Genomic DNA, 18,610 nt, shown 5'->3' with positions numbered 1-18,610 from the left:
TGCCGTCGAAGCCAACGCCGTCGCTTCTAGATCGGCCGCACCTCCACGCATGTTGGAAGAATAATTTTAGAAGAATAATTTGATGCAAGACACAATTGTATAACTTTCACAGCTTTAGAAGAATAATTTGATTCAAGACACAATTGTATACAACTGACAAGTTGGAGAGTTCCCAGTAGGCCCCCGCGTCGCCCCCCGCTCGGGTGACTCGGGTGGCTCCCCAACCCTAGCCGCCGCCAGGGTCTAGCCCATCTTCCTCCCCTCCTCCCGCCGCCGCTGAAGGACGCCGCCGGCTTGCGTCCGGAGGCCGACGGCGGTGGCGGGGGCTCTTCCTCCCTCCCGCATCAAATTATTCTTCTAAAGCTGTGAAAATTATTCTTCTAAAGCTGTGAAAGTTATACAATTGTGTCTTGCATCAAATTATTCTTCTAAAATTATTCTTCCAGCATGCGTGGAGGTGCGGCCGATCTAGAAGCGACGGCGTTGGCTTCGACGGCAGCGGCGGTCGGCCCTGCCTCGGACCACGGGCGGCTGCTGCGGCGGCTGGCCTGGATCGGGCGGCGGCGCGATGCGGTCTTCGGCTGCATGTCATCTGGCTTTAGATCGGCGGCTGCGTTGAGGGCCTGGTGGACTGCTTGGCGGCACCCATGTCATCGGTACTAGCTGAGGTGCTTCCGTGTAAAGGATCCATCAGGCATATACACGCAGATGCTCCCTTGCATGGTCGGTCTTTGCTCCAGCCACACGATACACCAGTTTCCGAGAACATACCAGCTCGGCGTGCATTTTAATTGGCAGCTAGCTAGTACTCCTACCAGTCCCGAAACTCACTACCCGCTGTTCCGTCAGCGGTGACGATATCTAGCAGTATATACTCGTATACTTTGCGGTAGCGTGCGGGTGCACATAGTCAGACATGGCCGTGCGCGACATGCGACCTCAGTTTACCTACCATATGATTATATAGTCTAATTTACTCTCAGGTGTGAACCGAAGAAGCTTGTGTGCTCCTGTGCAATGCCCCCGAGTCCCCGACCACCAGCCCAGTGCCCATTGTATATACTTACTTTGCAAGCTAGTAGCCTACTAGTAGGAGATGCATCACTTTTACAGCTCAGCGAATCCTTGATACTCCTATTCTACTGTAGAGTGTACTACTTGTATACTCCTCGCAAAAAGGTCCACGTGTTACGAGTAGTATGGAGAGTACAGAACCATGCACCGACAGGTGGTGCGTGCATGTTTGTCATGCCGAACGGACACGGCCGGCCGGAGGAGACACGCGTAGTTTCCAGCCAGACTTTGCTGCTCTATGCTCAAGACGATGATACTACTATGCTCATGTGCTTCGTCACATGCTCGGTGAAAACTGTGTACGTGGGGCGCTTTCCTCGCCATTGCCCAGTCATTTCGGTCTATCTTCTTTACGTACACGTCCGGACACCCTCTATAAGTAGATCCCGTTTGCCTGTGCATCTCCGCATTGCAAGCATTGCAGTAACAGTTCTATTCCTAGTCTTGTCACTCGTGTGGTAAAAGAGCCAAACAAAGCTCGCACCTAGCTACGTACGTAGTGCCTTCGCCGAAACCCTTACCTAACCAATGGCACGGTACTCACACGCCTGGCTCCCGCTTCTTCTTCTCGCATGTGCCCTTGTGCAGAGCTCTTACGGCTCGAGACCATCTCCCCGGGAGCCGCAGATGGCCGGGGTCCCGTCTCCGACGATGGTTCACGGCGCCGCCGAACCACGCTCCCGCGAAGACAGGGCGACCAAAGTCCGGCCCCCGACGGAGAAGGGTGCGACTGGTCATGATGGAGCAAACGCTGATGGTGGTGGTGATGGTGTTGTGTCGTCGGAGCAGAGGAAGGGTTCAGGGCCGCCGGTGCTGCAGACGGCATTGGGAAGGATGCTGGGTTCGAAGCTGGCGCGGCGAGTGCTGGGAGGGGAGATGGAGGACTCTGCGGCCGGGCCGTCGTGCCACTCCAACAACGCGCACATCACCTGTGCACCGCCGGCACAGCACTGACCGGGCCGGGTGCTTCTTCTTGCTGTAGTCTGGCAGCACGAGCTAGCTAGTCCCAGCTGATTCCTTCGTCCCTTGATGATGCTTCCCTGTAAATTAACAGTAGCTCTTTCGATCTTGTTCTTCAAAAAATGTGAACCTTTCGTTATTGCTTCACTCCTAACGCGCCTGTCAAGACAGTCCCTATATAGTCTCTGATTCCATTTGACCCTAAAGTATTTATAACTTGGAAAGGTGGTCGATCCTCATGCAGATGCATGGAGCACGTCATTGTTGTCTTTTTTAGAAGCCGTCGCTTTCCATGATTGCGTGTGAAGAGAAAGTCTGCAGATTATTGTGGGGGTGATGCAAACTAAGCACACCTTCCACTCCAGCTGAGTCCAAAGTCCAGTTGCACGAATGCGCGCACACGTACGTGTGGGTAGGTGAAGGCAGCAATGATGCCAGGCAAAGTCCAACCTACGTACGGAGCAATTCCGAAAGAACAAACGGCCGACAAAGCCGCAAGTTTGACTGTCTATCTGTCTTGATCTTGTCTTTGATTTCCAGCGCCTCAGTGCGTGATGTGAACAGGGCGAAAAGGTTCCTCCCTTTCGTACGTTTCAGGCTACGATTCCGAATCCATCACACGTGGATAATTTTTTTAATACTCCTTCCGTTTTTATTAACTCCACATATTAATTTTGACTGAAGTCAAACTTCATAAGATTTGACCAAGTTTACAGAAAAATAATATATATATTTATCATTACAAATCTATATGATGTGAAAATACAATCAACAATGAATCTATTGATATTGATTTGTTATTGTATATATGTTAATAATTTTATCAACAAACTTTGTCAAAGTTTGCAAAGCTTGATTTTTACCAAAGCTTACATGCGAAGTAAATAAAAAAGGAGGCAGTATAGTATAATCGCAGACATGTTGTGGAGCTAGCAGGTACACACGCTTGGAGTTGGAGCCCTGGCCGGTGGCGGAGAGCTTGCATCAAGATTGGCGCGGGAATAGCTTTTGAGTACGGAGTTCATCCATATCCCGTAGGGCCCTAGCAAGCGGCCATCTGTCCGTCCGTCCGTTCTGAAGCCATTCCATCATGTTTTCTCTCGTGGCTGACTGATTTGGCATGCGCATTCCTTTTGACAGATAACTTCAGCGCCTGCTCTTACATAAGCTTGACTATCGATCGATGTGGTGCAGTGCTTACCGCTAGCTTCGTCCCTACGATACGCGTATTCTGAGCCTGCACTGTAGCTTCCGATTCTATGTCAAAAAGTCCCGTAAAAATACAAAGCATGCAGGAAGCAGCGAGTCGGTGCGACTGTCGGCAGCCGACACACAAAGAAAGTTTGCTGCAAGTTCCTTGCTGCTAATCTACAGTTTACCAGTTGATTAACTGGCGGTCAAGCGCGCATCATTTCTTGTTAAGATGCCGATTAACTAACATGTCACCGGCACAAAAGAATAACTAATATGGCAAGTCAAGTGTTACGGTCTTCCTTGTGTTTTTTCAGAGACAAATATAGAGGGAGGTGGTTAATATGCTGTCGCACAAGTTGCATGTGCAAACGTGTGCTCTTGATGGAAATTACACCTCGGTTTCTTGCTAGCCAATGGTCAGTGGGTAAACTCTCTGAGAACTTTCCCACTGTACGTACTGCTAAATTCCTGCGAAATGGCATACAGATGGTTTCTTCTTCGAGCTATAAAAGTCCCCTCTCTAGTGCTACAGCTCAACCCATCCCCCCTCTCCGCAAAAAAACAGCTAATCTCGCCGAACTGATTTCTCTCTCATAGTAGTCACCAGAGTTCATAACTTCAGGTCCAAATGGGGGTCTCTCGCAGCAACAACAACAACAGCAAGACGCTGGTGCTCCTGGTCTGCTTCCTCCTCCTTGTGGCCTCCCCGTTCCTGCATGGAGTCGAGTGCTTCGCCGTTGCTTCCGCGACGAGTCCGGAGGAAGCCACTGAGAAGACGCTGATGGCGGGGAGCACACGGGCGCTGGAGACGGTGGCGCCGAAGCATCATCAGCATGGCCGGGGCTCGGGCGCGTCTGCCATGTCGAGCAACGCTGGTGGTGGTCTCTGGTCGTCCAAGTCCAAGCCGGCCGTGGCTCGCAGGTTGCTGCCGGCAGGAGCTGGCCATTCGTGCGGCTCCAGCGGTGGCCAGGGCTGCTCCCCGTAAGAAGAAGATGGCGCTCTGCATGCACTAGTAGTACTATGTTGGTTCGTCGTCATTCGTTCGTCGTGGCAAAGACAAGTAGTAGTAAGTAGTAGTAGTACGACGTACTGATATGTTGGTTCCTTGACTAAGTGTTCAGCAACAAATAGATGTCTATATGTACTAGTATATGAACTGTAAAGTGTTGAAACTGCTTAAATACAGCTCGATCTATCCTGTAAATATACTCCACTGTGTTGTAATAATCCGGAAATGGTCTTGAAAATGCAACGAACATGCATGCCTTTTCTTTTCTCCAAGAGATGGATGGATGGATGGATCTGTTTGCGCCTGTTTGTATTTCTTGCACGAATCGTGGCATTGTCTCAGGATGACGCGGCTCACCAGTGGAAAACAAAGCTAGGTGCATGCCGTTGTGAAAATATTGGATGGATGAATATTTGTGTTGTGTTGATCTGACCCTCATATGAGGTATATATACAATACATGAGGGGGTAAAGGCTTGAAGTAGTACAAGACAAGTAATACATAGTTTAAACCTATTTCATCTTTACTCCTTATCTCTATATTTAAACCTAACTTATATTCTCACAGCCGTCTCTCTCCCTCGTAAGAAATTGTGTTCGCGCTGATGATCGAACGGACATGCATGCCTGCATCAAACCTCGATTGGAAATTGGAGTTGGAGAGAGACCACGGCCCGTTGCACTTCCGGCGCTCGTTCGGAGGGGCTCTACCCCTTGCTCGTTCATAGTTTCATAGTTTCCTTCTACTACTTTCAGCCTGCATATTTTGACCATTTTGCATCCCACTTTCCGTGTAATTCGGTTATCGAGGTGCTTCCGTGTAAAGGATCAAGCAGACATAGATGCTCTCTCGGTCGGTCTCTGCTCCCAGGGCTGGTCCTGACATTTTGAGAGCCCGGAGCGAAACTAAAATTAAAGTCCTTTTAATATAATGATGACATAATAGCCAATATCACTAGTAGAAAAATGGCCTTTAGTCCCGGTTCTGGAACCGGGACTAAAAGGTCGGTACTAAAGCCTCCCCCTTTAGTCCCAGTTCTAACTGGAACCGGGACTAAAGGCCCTCCACGTGGCTGTTGCCTCGAGGTCCACCTTTAGTCCCGGTTGGTAACACCAACCGGTACTAAAGGATATTTTATTATTTTTATTGAAATTTTTTTTGAATTTCAAATTTCTGAATTATTTTAACCTCTAATCTCTAATCACCTCTCATCACTGTTTAATTTAACTTTTAATCTCTAATCACGCCTCATCATTCCAAATCATCTAACTTCTCGAACGGTCACCCATCCTCTCACTACTCCAGCCTAAGCACGCTTAACTTTCGGGTTCTAATCTCCCTCGTTTCCAAGTTTGCACTTGTTGTTTTCCTGACAATAGTAAGATGGCAATCCTATTAACCCTCAGGAATTTAGCTTGAGCATGAAGTCACACATTTCACTGTTTGAGTTTGAAACTATTGTTCTAAAAATCAATAATTATTTAGTAACACTAATATTTCTTGAATAAGTAGTTTGACCACAATTTGACCATAGTTGACCAAAATTTAAAAAAACTGAAATAATTATTTAGTAACACTAATATTCTTGAATAATTATTTAGTAACACTAATACTTCTTGAATAATTATTTAGTAACACTAATACTTCTTGAATAAGTAGTTTGACCAGATTTAACAAAAATTCAAAAAAAACTGAAATTTGAGCATAACATTTTTTTCCTTTTAGAATTTGAGGATTCTAAAAATTTGCAAACAGGCCGTAGGCGGTCTCCATCGGATGCGGATTTTCGTTCTGAACATTTTGATATATTATACGTTTTTTTCCGACACCGTATGCAAAAGTTATAACCGTTTTACATTTTCCCTACATTTTTTGCAAAACATGTCCAAATTTAAGTTTTTAAATTTTCCCAACTAGTAGATGTAGTAACATAACTACCTCTCGAAGGATTTTAAATTTTGAAGTTTCTATCATTTTCTTTTGCTTTTTACAAAACTAAAAAAGCGATGCACCGAGGGGGGGGGGGTAGGATTTGAAAATTGCACCATTAGTACCGGTTCGTGGCACGAATCGGTACTAAAGGTCTCAACCCCATTAGTACCGGTTCGTGGCACGAACCGGTACTAAAGGTCTAACCTTTAGTAACTTTAGTACCGGTTCGTCCCACGAACCGGTACTAATGGGCATCGCACCCTTTAGTACCGGTTCGTGCCACGAACCGTGACTAAAGATCCCATTTGAACCGGGAGTAATGCATGTATGGTGCCCTCGCCGCTTGAACCGGGACTAATGCTCACATTAGTCCCGGTTCGTAATGCAACCGGGATTAATGCTCTTTTCTGGCTGGACCAAAGCCCCTTTTTCTACTAGTGTATGCTAATATATTACCAAAAACATTTCAAATGCATCAATATTGCATTGAACAATTTATACATATTACCTTAAAATCATAACATTCTGAGATGCATCATTATTAATTAATCCACATCCAGCAATTTCTTCTCAATGAACAAAATTGCAGGATGTATACTTTATAGATTAGATGAACATGCTAAAATTTAAAGAAACAAGTTGTAATTTGAAACTAGTAAAAAACTACAAAAGTACTCAATCAACAAAACATAGTCTAACCATTTGGCATGAGTGGTGAGCTATCTCAAAAAAATCTCACCGAATATAAAGTTGAAGTTGCAAGATGCAAATGCACCAAGCTGAATAATAGTATCACTCAACAGTGTCCGTTCAGTAGATCATCATTGTCTTGTCGCTATAAAAAAGACACAATGTCGATGTCATCTATGAATTTATGTATATCATCAAGGCACTTATAGGCTATTAGGCTAACCTTCTCTGCCATTCGTAACGTGGCCGCGCGGACAGCGAAAGACTGTCAACTGCCACCGGGCGTCCCCGTGGCCTCATGGATCCCGTTTGCCTAGCCTGTTCCTGACGACCGTTGTGGATGCATCCGCAGCAAGGAGGTGAACTGATCCGGCAAGGCGACGGCGTCGTAAGGCGATGAAGCGATTAGGCAAAATAGCAATTAGACCGTCCCGCGCCGGGTGTAGATCCGTGCAATTCGTCGGCGCGAGCGCGTGATTGGCGGCCAGTGATGCGTCGCTCTAGATTTCAGGAGTCCTCCTCATTGGGCGCTGAGGCTGGCCATAGTGAGGGTAATATAAAAAGTAGTATCATGTATTTGAGACTCGTAAACATGCTTATGTGGTATGCAATTAAAAAAAAAGAGATGATTATAGTAACATAGGTAGATACCGTATCATAATAAATATGGTGCTACTACGTGCCATGCATGACAATAAATAAGACTACCTATGATACTATGCACTGTAGAGGTAGTAACATAAACTAGTAACATATACATGTTACTCTCTCCGTTTTTATTTAGTCTGCATATTAGGTTTGACCGAAGTCAAACTTTGCAAAGTTTGACCAAGTTTATAGAAAAATATATAAACATTTACCATAACAAATCTATATGATGTGAAAGTACATTCAATAATGAATCTTGTGGTATTGATTTTTTATTGTATATGTTAATATTTTTGTTTATAAACTTAGTCAAAGTTTACAAAGCTTGACTTTGACCAAAGCTAATATGCGGACTAAATAAAAATAGAGGGAGTACTAATCTAATAAGTTACTCCCCACTATGGCAGGCCACGCACGACAGAACATGCAACATCATTTTTTTTACTTTATAACTGCAGGTTGGATTTAAAGAAGCACACTTACCTTCCGTCTCGCCCCCCTCCAGCCACACGCTACACCAGTTTCCAAGAACATACGAGTTCGTCGTGCATTTTGGCACCTAGTACTAACTGATTATATGAATATAATCCAACTAGTACTACTGATTAAGGGCATGTACAATGCATAGCCTCAAAATGATGCCTCGTATGAGTAGGTTCAGATAGTGAAGCGGGATCCTCTTCAGGAGGTGGGTGCTTGAAAAAAAAAAGTGTAGTCCGATGACAAAAGCTAAAAAAGTTGGAGTGAAAAGTAGAGATGCATGTGTACAAAAGTCTTTATTTTCTATTTCTTAATAAGACCCACTAGTGATAGCTTGCATTGAAGAGAAAAAATAATGTAAATGCCTTAAATTACTTTTTGTCATGCAGTATATGTATCCATATGCCATCGTTGTACATGCCCTAATGCTCTCATGTACCGGAGTAGTAGTGGTACTCACTGCTCGGTGCTCCGTCAGCTGTGACGACATCTGGTACTATACTCATATTTTATTTTATTTTTCGATAAAAGGGCCACATGGCCCCATTTTCATTAAGAAAATAGAAGTCTAGATACAACCACCACACCACTTTTTCCATCAGACCTTATGCATCACCTCATCAACTGATAAGCAACCTACATCCTAGACATATAACCATATCTATAGGATGCCAAATCACCCACTACCGGAGAGAGAACAGACTTTTAAACATCTTTTACAATTTGCACACTAGCCAAAACAATAGACAAAACATACTACAGAATCGCCCAATTTCAGGTAGACACAGAACCCAGTCTTAGAGCAGAAGGATTCCACCCATATGTTCTTCTGTAGACTTCATTTGCTACCGAGATAGCCTCTTGGAAACCTCCCTAAGCATTTTTTGCACACCTTTTCTCTGTAGAATCATCCATGAATCCAACAAAGAACACAGCGTAAATATTACATTGATAGGATTTGAAAGGAAAACACGTTGAAAACAGGATTTGTTCCTTGTTTTCCAAATTGTCCATATCAAAGCAGCAGCACCAATAGAAACAATAGCCCTATCCTTTCCAGAATAGGATGGTATCCAGTTTTGACAAAGATTAAAGAAAGATAAAGGTAATTTCGGGTTACCTAGTGTACCGCATATCACATTCCATAAAAACCTAGCACAAGAGCACGAAAAGAATAGATGATCAATGCTCTCAGAAACGCCACAAAACTCACAGAAATTTGGTCCTTTCCACCCTCGTCTAGATAAGTTATCCTTGGTTAGGATCCTCCCTTTGATCACTAACCATATAAACGCTTTTACTTTTAGAGGTATTCTCAACCTCCAAAGAAGTTTAAAAAGGAAAAGCAACAACTCTAGCTATAAGGTAATGATAAAGCGACTTAACCGAGAAGGATCGAGATTTAGTTAAAAGCCATTTAACTCTGTCAGGCTCCTCCGACAGAGTAACCTGACTGCACATATCAAGTAATTCATTCCACATTGTAAGAGTTTCTCCATAAAGACATCTCCTAAATCTAATACAGTCAAAATCCTGGTTAAAGACTTTAGCAACAGTAACATGTTGACAGAAAGTTAAATTATACAAGCGGGGGAAAAGTTGACAAAGTGGCTTTCTCCCCAGCCATGTGTCCTCCCAAAATCTCGTCTTACAACCATCACCCACCACCCTTTGACAGCAAGAATGGAAGATATCCTTTATACTCAACAACCCATTCCAAAAATGGGAATTAACCCGAGATGCTTCACATTGAACCAGAGTTTTCCTACTCAAATATTTGGCTCTAATCATTTCCTGCCAATCCCCTTCCTCATTCTCCAATCTCCATAACCACTTACATAAGAGGCTGATGTTTTTAATCTCCAAATTAGTAATCCCCAGACCCCCCTGGTCTCTAGGTTGGCATACGTCCACCCACTTGACTAAGTGATACTTTCTCACTCCATCCCTTTCTTGCCAAACCATACGAGCACGAAGAAAGTCCATTCTCTTGCCTACACCTTTAGGTAGTTTAAAAAAAGAAAGCAAATGGCTAGGAACATTACTCATACAAGTCTCAGCGAGGGTAATCCTATCACCCATTGAAAGCAAACCCCCTTGCCAGGTTGCTGCCTTCTTCTCAATTTTCTCTTCAGCTGGTTTCCAATGCGCATTATGCAACTTTTTAAAATGTAAAGGAAGGCCTAAATAAGTAAAGGGGAAGTTCCCGACCGCACAAGTGAAAATCTGAGCATATTCTTCTTGTTTCAATAAAGCGGCACCAAAGCAATGGATTTCACTTTTTAAGAAATTGATTTTCAAACCCGTCAAGTGCTCAAACACGCATAGAATGACTTTAAGGTTTCTAGCCCCTTCTAAGTCATCTTCAAAGCAGAAAATCGTATCATCAGCGTATTGTAAGACAGTAAGACCACCCTCGTACAATCTAGGCAGAAGTCCTTTAATAAATACTTGTTCTTGCGCCCTTTGAACCAGGGTAGCAAGAACATCAGCAGCAAGGTTAAACAATAGGGGGGAGAACGGGTCCCCCTGCCTCAATCCTTTCCTAGTAACAAAATAGGGGCCAATCAAGTCATTTAAAGTAATAGCTTCTTTACCATTATGAATAACTGCTTTTGTCCAACGAATAAATTTATCAGGAAACCCCTTCATTTTCAGCGTACTAAGCATAAAGTCCCAATTAATTTTATCATAAGCTTTCTCAAAATCAACCTTAAAAATAACAGCAGCGCATTTAGACTTATGTAGTGAGTGAAGCGTCTCATGGAGAACAGCGACATTATCTAAAATATAACGCCCTTTGATAAACGCAGATTGTACCTTAGAAATCGTCTTGTGAGCAGTAGCCATAGCTCTATTGTTTAAGACTTTGGTAAAGATTTTAAACGGGACATTGAGCATGCATATAGGTCTATACATCTGAATCCTATCCGCCCCTTGACCCTTAGCTAACAAAGTAACTACCCCATAGTTTAGCCTAGAAATATCAATCATATCATCATAAAAATCTTGAAAGAGACTCAACAAATCATTGCAAATGAGGTGCCAAAAGGTTTGTAAGAATTCAATAGGCATACCATCAGGACCGGCTGCTCTATTATGCCTCATAGAAAAAACAGCCATTTTTATCTCATCCAAAGTAAATTTACTAGCCAATTTACCTTTGTCCACATCGGAAAGCATATCAGTTAGAGGAATGTTTAAGGAGACGGGAAGTAATTCAACAGGCCCAAAGAGCTTCTTATAAAAATCAGTCGCATATTTAAGGAGCTGCTCATCCCCTTGGATGATCCCCTCATCCTGGATGAATCTAAAATTTTTACTCCTACGCTTCCTACCGCTAGCCTTAATCATGAAGTATTTCGTATTACCATCACCCTCCTTAATATCTTTTTCTTTAGACCTCTGGTACCACTTAATCTCCTCTTCCCTAAGGATCTTATTCAAATCATTCTGCAACTTATTTCTCAAAACATAGTCAGCTTCTGAAACTCTAGAGAGCTCACTTTTCTTATCCAAAAAGTCAAGCTTATTGGCAATCTCATCTCTATCTCTCCTATATCTACCCTCTACATTAAGGTTCCACCCTTTAAGGGTTCTTCTTAATTTCCGCATGAAATCCTGCCACCAATCAAGACTACTACCTCTACGAACAGTGGAACTCCAGACTTTATTAACAATATCAGGGAGCTCTTCTCTAGACAGCCAGCATAGCTCAAATTTAAAAGGCTTGCGATTAATAGTAGACTTAATCCCTGTATGTAATAGAAGCGCTGCATGGTCAGAAACCCTCCCACCAAGGTTCTGACAGTTACTAAAGGAAATTGCTGCTCCCAAAGAGAGCTTACTAAAATTCTGTCCAACTTAGCAAAAAGCGGATCCTCCTGATTATTCGACCAAGTATAGCTCCTCCCCGAAAAATCTAATTCTTTTAAGCCCCAATGCTCAATAATAGAATTAAAATAAAAAGACCATTTTGGAAGTTTTTTAATTTTGTTTCTCTCGTTAATTCTCCTAATTAAGTTAAAATCGCCCCCAAAAACACAGGGCAATTTATTGTACCCCCAGAGCTTGCACTAGCTCCATCAGGAACTCCTCCTTATTCATCACATGAGCAGCTCCATAGACATTGATTAGATTCCACTTGAATCCTGATCTTTTATCCATAATAACCATTCTGGTCATGTATGTATCTGCAATACAGACGTCAACCTCAAATAGATCTTCCCGAACCCCCATAAGCAGCCCTCCAGAAGCACCTTCAGAGGGCTGCCATAGCCAAATATAAGTAAATCTACCACTTATTCGAGCCAACCAAGAGTCATCAAAGTTCTTTTTTTATGGTAGCGTGTGCGTGCACATAGTCAAACATGGGCGTGCGCGACATACGACTTCTGAATAAATAACTATGGATGAAAGGGGTGACAAGCCAGTGTGAACCTGGAGAAGCATGTGTGCTCCTATGCAATTCCCCCGACCAACAGACCATTGCATATTTGTATATACACTTTTACACCTCAGCGAATCCTTGATACTCCTATACTAGTACTAGTACTAGTACTGTAGAGTGTAGTAGTAGTATATTCCTCGCACAAAAGATCCACGTGAGTATAGAGTAGTAGTACAAAACCATGCACCGACAGGCGCTGCATGCATGTTTGTCATGAGACACGTATAGTTTTCAGGCAGACTCTCGCTCCGTTTCAGCTTCAAACTTTACTGCTATAGGCTCACGAATCAAGATGATGTGTAGTGTATTCTTCACCCGCAAGCTAACAAGCAAGGCCTCATCACATGCTCGGTGAAAACTGTACGTGGGGCGCCTTTCCTCGCCATTGCCTAGTCATTTCGGTCTATCTCTTCTCCATGTACTACGTCCCAAAACCCCTATAAGTATGTCCTGTTTGCCTGTGCATCTCTGCATTGCGAGCATTGCAGTAACAGTTCTTTTCCTAGTCTCGTGACTCCTGTGGTAGAAGAGCCACTGCTCAGTAGTATCTTCGAAACAAAGCTCACCTAGCTACGTACGTAGTGCCTTCGCGGAAACCCTCACCAAAATGGCACGGTGCTCGCGCGCTTGGCTCGCACTGCTTCTTCTCGTGTGTGCCCTTGTGAAGAGCTCCTACGGCTCGAGACCAGCCCCCCCGGGAGCCGCAGAACCCCTGGCTCCTGTCTCTGACGATGGTTCACGGCGCCGTCGAGGTGGAACCACTCCGCCGTGATGACGGAGGGACCGAAGTCCGACCCTCGACGGAGGAGGGCCCGACCGGTCACCGTGGAGCAAACGCTGATGATAGCGGTGCCTTTGCAACTTCAGCAATGGGCGAGGGTGGCGTTGTGTCGTCGGAGAAGAGGAAGGGTTCAGGGCTGCCGGTGCTGCAGACGGCACTGGGAAGGATGCTGGGTTCGAAGCTGGCGCGGCGGGTGCTGGGAGGGGAGGTGGAGGACTCTGCGGCCGGGCCTTCGTGCCACTCCAACAACGCGCACATCACCTGTGCCCCGCCAGCGCAGCACTGGCCCGGCCGGGTGCTTCTTGCACTAGCCCGGGAGCTAGCTAGTCCCGGCTGATTCCTTCGTCCCTTGATGCTTCCCTGTAAATTAACAGTAGCTCTTTCCATCTTGTTCTTCCAAAAATGTGAACCTTTCCTTATTGATGACATATGATACTAATACGTACACCTACTTCATTCGTAAATCGCCGGTCAAGAATTGATACCGTTTGAGCCTGAAGTATTAATAACTAGCTCCTGATCTAGATGTAGATGCATGGAGCACGTATATTGTTGTCTTTTTTGAAGCCGTCACTTTCCATGATTGCGTGTGACGAGAGACTCAGAATGCGGGCATGATGCAGTTTCAGCACATCTTCCACTCGAGTCCAAAGTCCAGTTGCACGAATGCGCGCACACGTACGTGTGGGTAGGGTCGGTGAAGGCGGACATGATGACAGGCAAAGTTCCAAAGTCCAAACCTACACACAGAGCAATTCCGAAAGAACAAACAACCGACAAAGCCGCAAGTTCGATGGAGTTTTACGGACTGGTTTCACCACAAGAAAACCTAACCCTCTGAACTATGCTCAGACCTGAAAGTGCATGCATGGCCAGCCAGCCGGGGTGGGGATATGTATCTGGAATTCTAGATATATATCATATATCCGCATCACTTTTAGGTCCTTTAATTTTCACAATGGTGGTATCTTTGGGGAAAATGGGCGTCCTTTTTCTCCTCGTTGTTACATTTTGGTTTCACTATGCAAATCCCTCGATATGACGGTTCCATACATGACAGTGTGGCAAAGCCAAGAGTTCGAAATCGTGACGTCAAAATGTCAAATACATGTGTTTAGATGAATTTTGCAATACATTTTTAGGCGATTTCTACTGGTTTTGCCAAAGTCATGTGTAGGAAACCGACTATATAGAACATCCACACATTGCCAGTATTAATTTGGAGATGGTGTGGCGGTTTCCGGCAAGGCAGGGCATAGTTTACCTTAACTATGGCACTATGCATGGAAGGGGTGGCGAACCAACTGCATGCATGCATGAGAAACTTGTGTGCTCCCATGCAATTGCTCCCGACCACCAGCCCATTGTATATACTATTCCTCCGTTTCTAAATATTTGTCTTTCTGAAGATTTTAATAAGTAACTACATACAGAGTAAATGAATGAATCTATATTTTAAAATATGTTTATATACATCTATATGTGATAATCCATTTAAAATATTTAAAAAGACAAATATTTGGGAACGGAGGAAGTACCCAACTTTGCAAACTACTGAGACATGCAACACTTTTACAGCTCAGCGAATCCTTGATACTCCTATACTACTGTAGGGTGTACTAGTTGTATACCAGGGTTCAAGTCCTGGTGCTCGCATTATTTCCTGAATTTATTTTAGGATTTTCAGTGATGCATTTTCAGTGGGAGGAGACGTTTCCTTTAACGGCGAGGCGCCTACGGTAACTTCGTAAATCTAAGATGATATGCCGACCCAGTCTCGCTTGCGTCCGTACTGTGTTAAAAAAGAGGGGGGGGGGGGAGCAGGGAGGGAGTGGATCAGCTAGGGAGCAATGAAGGACAGAGGAGACAGTATTTTCCCGGGAAGGCAGCGAAAATTGCTAGGCGTTGACGAGCTCGCGCGATCCCGGTATCGTCACGCGTTTGTTCTCCTAGAGATGCGGAACTGACGTGGTATTTCAGGTGGTAGACGAGGTGTCAATTAATGTGTTTACGCAATGTTGGCGACAGACGTCAAAGGGCGGTGATGGTGTTTTTTGCCGTCTCGTTAGGCTGGTCATAGTAGGGAGTAACCTAGACTAGTGTCATGTATATGACACTAGCTTAAGTTACTACCTTCATAATGCAAAGTAACATAATAGTAGTATCTTAGATAGCTTCATTTATTAGGGGGTGTTTGTTTCAGAAGTCCTAGAACTTTTTCTAGTCCCAGGGACTAGTCAAAAAAGACTCTCCAATAGAGTCTTTTTTTAGTCCATGTAGAAAAAGTCCCTCCCGTTTGATTCCTAGGGACTTTTTAGGGACTTTTTCTAGTCTCTGGGACTAAAAAGTCCCTGAACCAAACACCCCCTTAGCTTGTAGACTCATCTTGTCTTGGAAAGCGCTATGTTACAGTAACATATTATGTTACCACCTCTCATTAATTACTTGCCACATAAGCAATAATTTCTTGAAGTGCGCTATGTTACTAAGTTACTCCCACTATGACTAGCCTTAGTTCCCTGGTTTCGCCCCACTGCATCCCTCGCATGCAGCACGGAGGCATGCATTGACTATTCCTATGCTCAGGGCCACCACTCGAACGGCTAATGTCGTGCTTAATGTGCTTCGACAACATCTTTCCTTAATTTGTTTTGGGTGAAGTGCAAATACTGGGCTGAACTACTGCTGGTGAATTAGCTGCCATGTTTTATCATTTACCCCAGCAAAATTGTTTTTAGCAACTTCAGTATGCATTCACGCCTAGGCTTGCAATTGTTTTTGTAGTAGTGAAAAATTCACGGTATTATGCACCGTGCGAACATTTTAATTACGGTCTTTTTGGCACCGAGAGCGGAAAGGCAAGTGTAAATAGTGGAAACAATGTAGCTTATACTAAAAAACACGTCACTTGATGTAAATGCTAGTGTTAGTGGAAAGAGCGTACATGAAATTTTTAAAGAGAAATGGAGCAGGCATATATTGCTGGTGAAAAAACAAATTAGGAGATATTTTTTCCTGGTAACAGTTGGTGTTTGAATTCATTTTATTTTTCGCATGTGGAAATGTCACGTATTTTTTCATCCTGAATGTTTGTATGTAGCAGTTGGATGTGCCAAACAACGCAAAGCTTTTTTTTTGCCATTATTTCAACATTGGAAAGAAACACCAAGGAAAAATCAGCAAATGTACATACAGGGATGGTTATTATGTGCGTGTTTGATGTGTTTATGGGACTTGTTAGCGTTGTTATGACCAAAAATACAAGGTTGTCCAGGCAAACAAGGTCCATAATTTAATGAACAGCCATATGCTTTTATCATGAACAATTCAACTTAAAATCCGAGTAAGGCGGAACCTAAATTTATTTTCCCATACAAACCTACTAGCATACCACTCTTAGCACAAGCATTTCTATCCTAATGCGCGCAAAACATAGCCTATTTTTATTATTTCAAACAAACCTACTAGCGCACTAATGGTTTTTTCTTCTTGAGACGGCCTTATCTTCATCTTAGGGCATCTTCAATGGTTGTAAGATAGTTGTTGGTAGACTTTGCCACATAGGATTTTTGATAATGTGTCATACAATAAATGAAGAAAGAGAGGAAGGTTGTATGTACATGAACCAACACCCATTGCACAAGCTCCAATGTAGAATGAGAGAGCACCCCATTTATTATCTCACACCCTATTGGGCAAACTAGATACAACCCATTAGAGTTGTTGTATGTTAAGGTGTTGGTTGATGACATGGCATAATTTACCAACAAGCTAACATTCCAATGGTTGTAAGATAGTTGTTGGTAGACTTTGCCACATAGAATTTTTGATGATGTGTCATACAATAAATGAAGGAAGAGAGGAAGGTTATATGTACATGAACCAACACCCCTTGCACAAGCTCCAATGTAGAATGAGAGAGCACCCCATTTATTATCTCACACCCTATTGGGCAAACTAGATACAACCCATTAGAGTTGTTGTATGTTAAGGTGTTGGGTTGATGACATGGCATAATTTACCAACAAGCTAACATTCCAATGGTTGTAAGATAGTTGTTGGTAGACTTTGCCACATAGGATTTTTGATGATGTGTCATACAATAAATGAAGGAAGAGAGGAAGGTTATATGTACATGAACCAACACCCCTTGCACAAGCTCCAATGTAGAATGAGAGAGCACCTTATTTATTATCTCACACCCTATTGGGCAAACTAGATACAACCCATTAGAGTTGTTGTATGTTAAGGTGTTGGTTGATGACATGGCATAATTTATCAACAAGCTAACATTCCAATGGTTGTAAGATAGTTGTTGGTAGACTTTGCCACATAGGATTTTTGATGATGTGTCATACAATAAATGAAGGAAGAGAGGAAGGTTATATGTACATGAACCAACACCCCTTGCACAAGCTCCAATGTAGAATGAGAGAGCACCTTATTTATTATCTCACATCCTATTGGGCAAACTAGATACAACCTATTGGAGTTGTTGTATGTTAAGGTGTTGGTTGATGACATGGCATATTTTATCAACAAGCTAACATACAGACTGTTGGAGATGCCCTTATCAACTCTAATCACCGACAGCAGATTTTTTATGCATGAAGCCTTGCCTGCTTAGCTGGGTTGGTGTGGATCCATGGGTGCAGCAGCTGCCCGTCCGAGTGCAGTCATCATCGTCGGCAAACCTATGATATCCGGGATCATATGTAGTTCCCTCTTCCACAGCTGAGAGACGGGATTGAACTTCAAGTTCTTCTTCGAGATTTCCATCCGCCATTGACACGCCATCAGCCCTAGCGTGAACTGAAGCTTGCATGCGGAGTCGGCATTTTTAGATCTGCATTTTCACTACTAGAAGATGACAAGGGGGGAGAACACCAGTCCAAAGATGATATGTACATACCGCGATCAAATAACCTCTATGGGAGAAACTTTCATGCTCTGGATTACTGCTCGTGTGGTGCTCCTGCTGATTGGCGCCTCCAAGGGCATCCGTAGCAGAGCTGGAAGAGACATGCCTGGTAGACCGGTCGAAGGAGGTGCAGACATCTGTGAACTCGTACGCACACACACCTCTGCTCTCTCCTTTCATCGTGTCCTGTGGTCGCGATCTCCATAGCCATGTGCTTCTCGCCTTAGACGGCGCCCCAAGGAAGACGATAGATTTGCTTTTACTTTTCAGCGTCGGTCGGGTGACCATGGTCCCATAATCTGGTATACACTTATCCATTTCGCACACGGCGTCTGCCTGACAGATGCACAAGGCGGACGTTGTTACAGTGCCAACATATACCCGTACCAATGGAACATCATAATCCTAGTCCGGCATTTACCCGTTATTTTACACAGTTTCGTCTTCGCACGTTACTACTGGACGTATGCA

The 18,610-nt window shown here is 43.8% G+C and overlaps 1 protein-coding gene across 1 annotated transcript; it reads left to right on the top strand.

Annotated features, from left to right (window-relative positions):
- Positions 1-1,504: 1,504 nt before the first annotated feature.
- On the top strand, positions 1,505-2,216 carry LOC125553459. Its single transcript, XM_048717239.1, has one exon. It carries the CDS (start codon positions 1,603-1,605, stop codon positions 2,026-2,028), a length of 426 nt encoding a protein of 141 aa, XP_048573196.1. The 5' UTR covers positions 1,505-1,602; the 3' UTR covers positions 2,029-2,216.
- The last annotated feature ends 16,394 nt before the right edge of the window (positions 2,217-18,610 follow it).

This window comes from Triticum urartu, chromosome 4, assembly GCF_003073215.2.
Source record: "Triticum urartu cultivar G1812 chromosome 4, Tu2.1, whole genome shotgun sequence".
NCBI lineage: Eukaryota > Viridiplantae > Streptophyta > Magnoliopsida > Poales > Poaceae > Triticum > Triticum urartu.
Note: the sequence above shows the minus strand (reverse complement) of the source record. Positions and strands in the feature narration are given on the sequence as shown.

What these genes read in the sequence shown, in the direction of transcription:
- LOC125553459 (XM_048717239.1), top strand. Translation starts at nt 1,603, where the DNA reads ATGGCACGGTACTCACACGCCTGGCTCCCGCTTCTTCTTCTCGCATGT.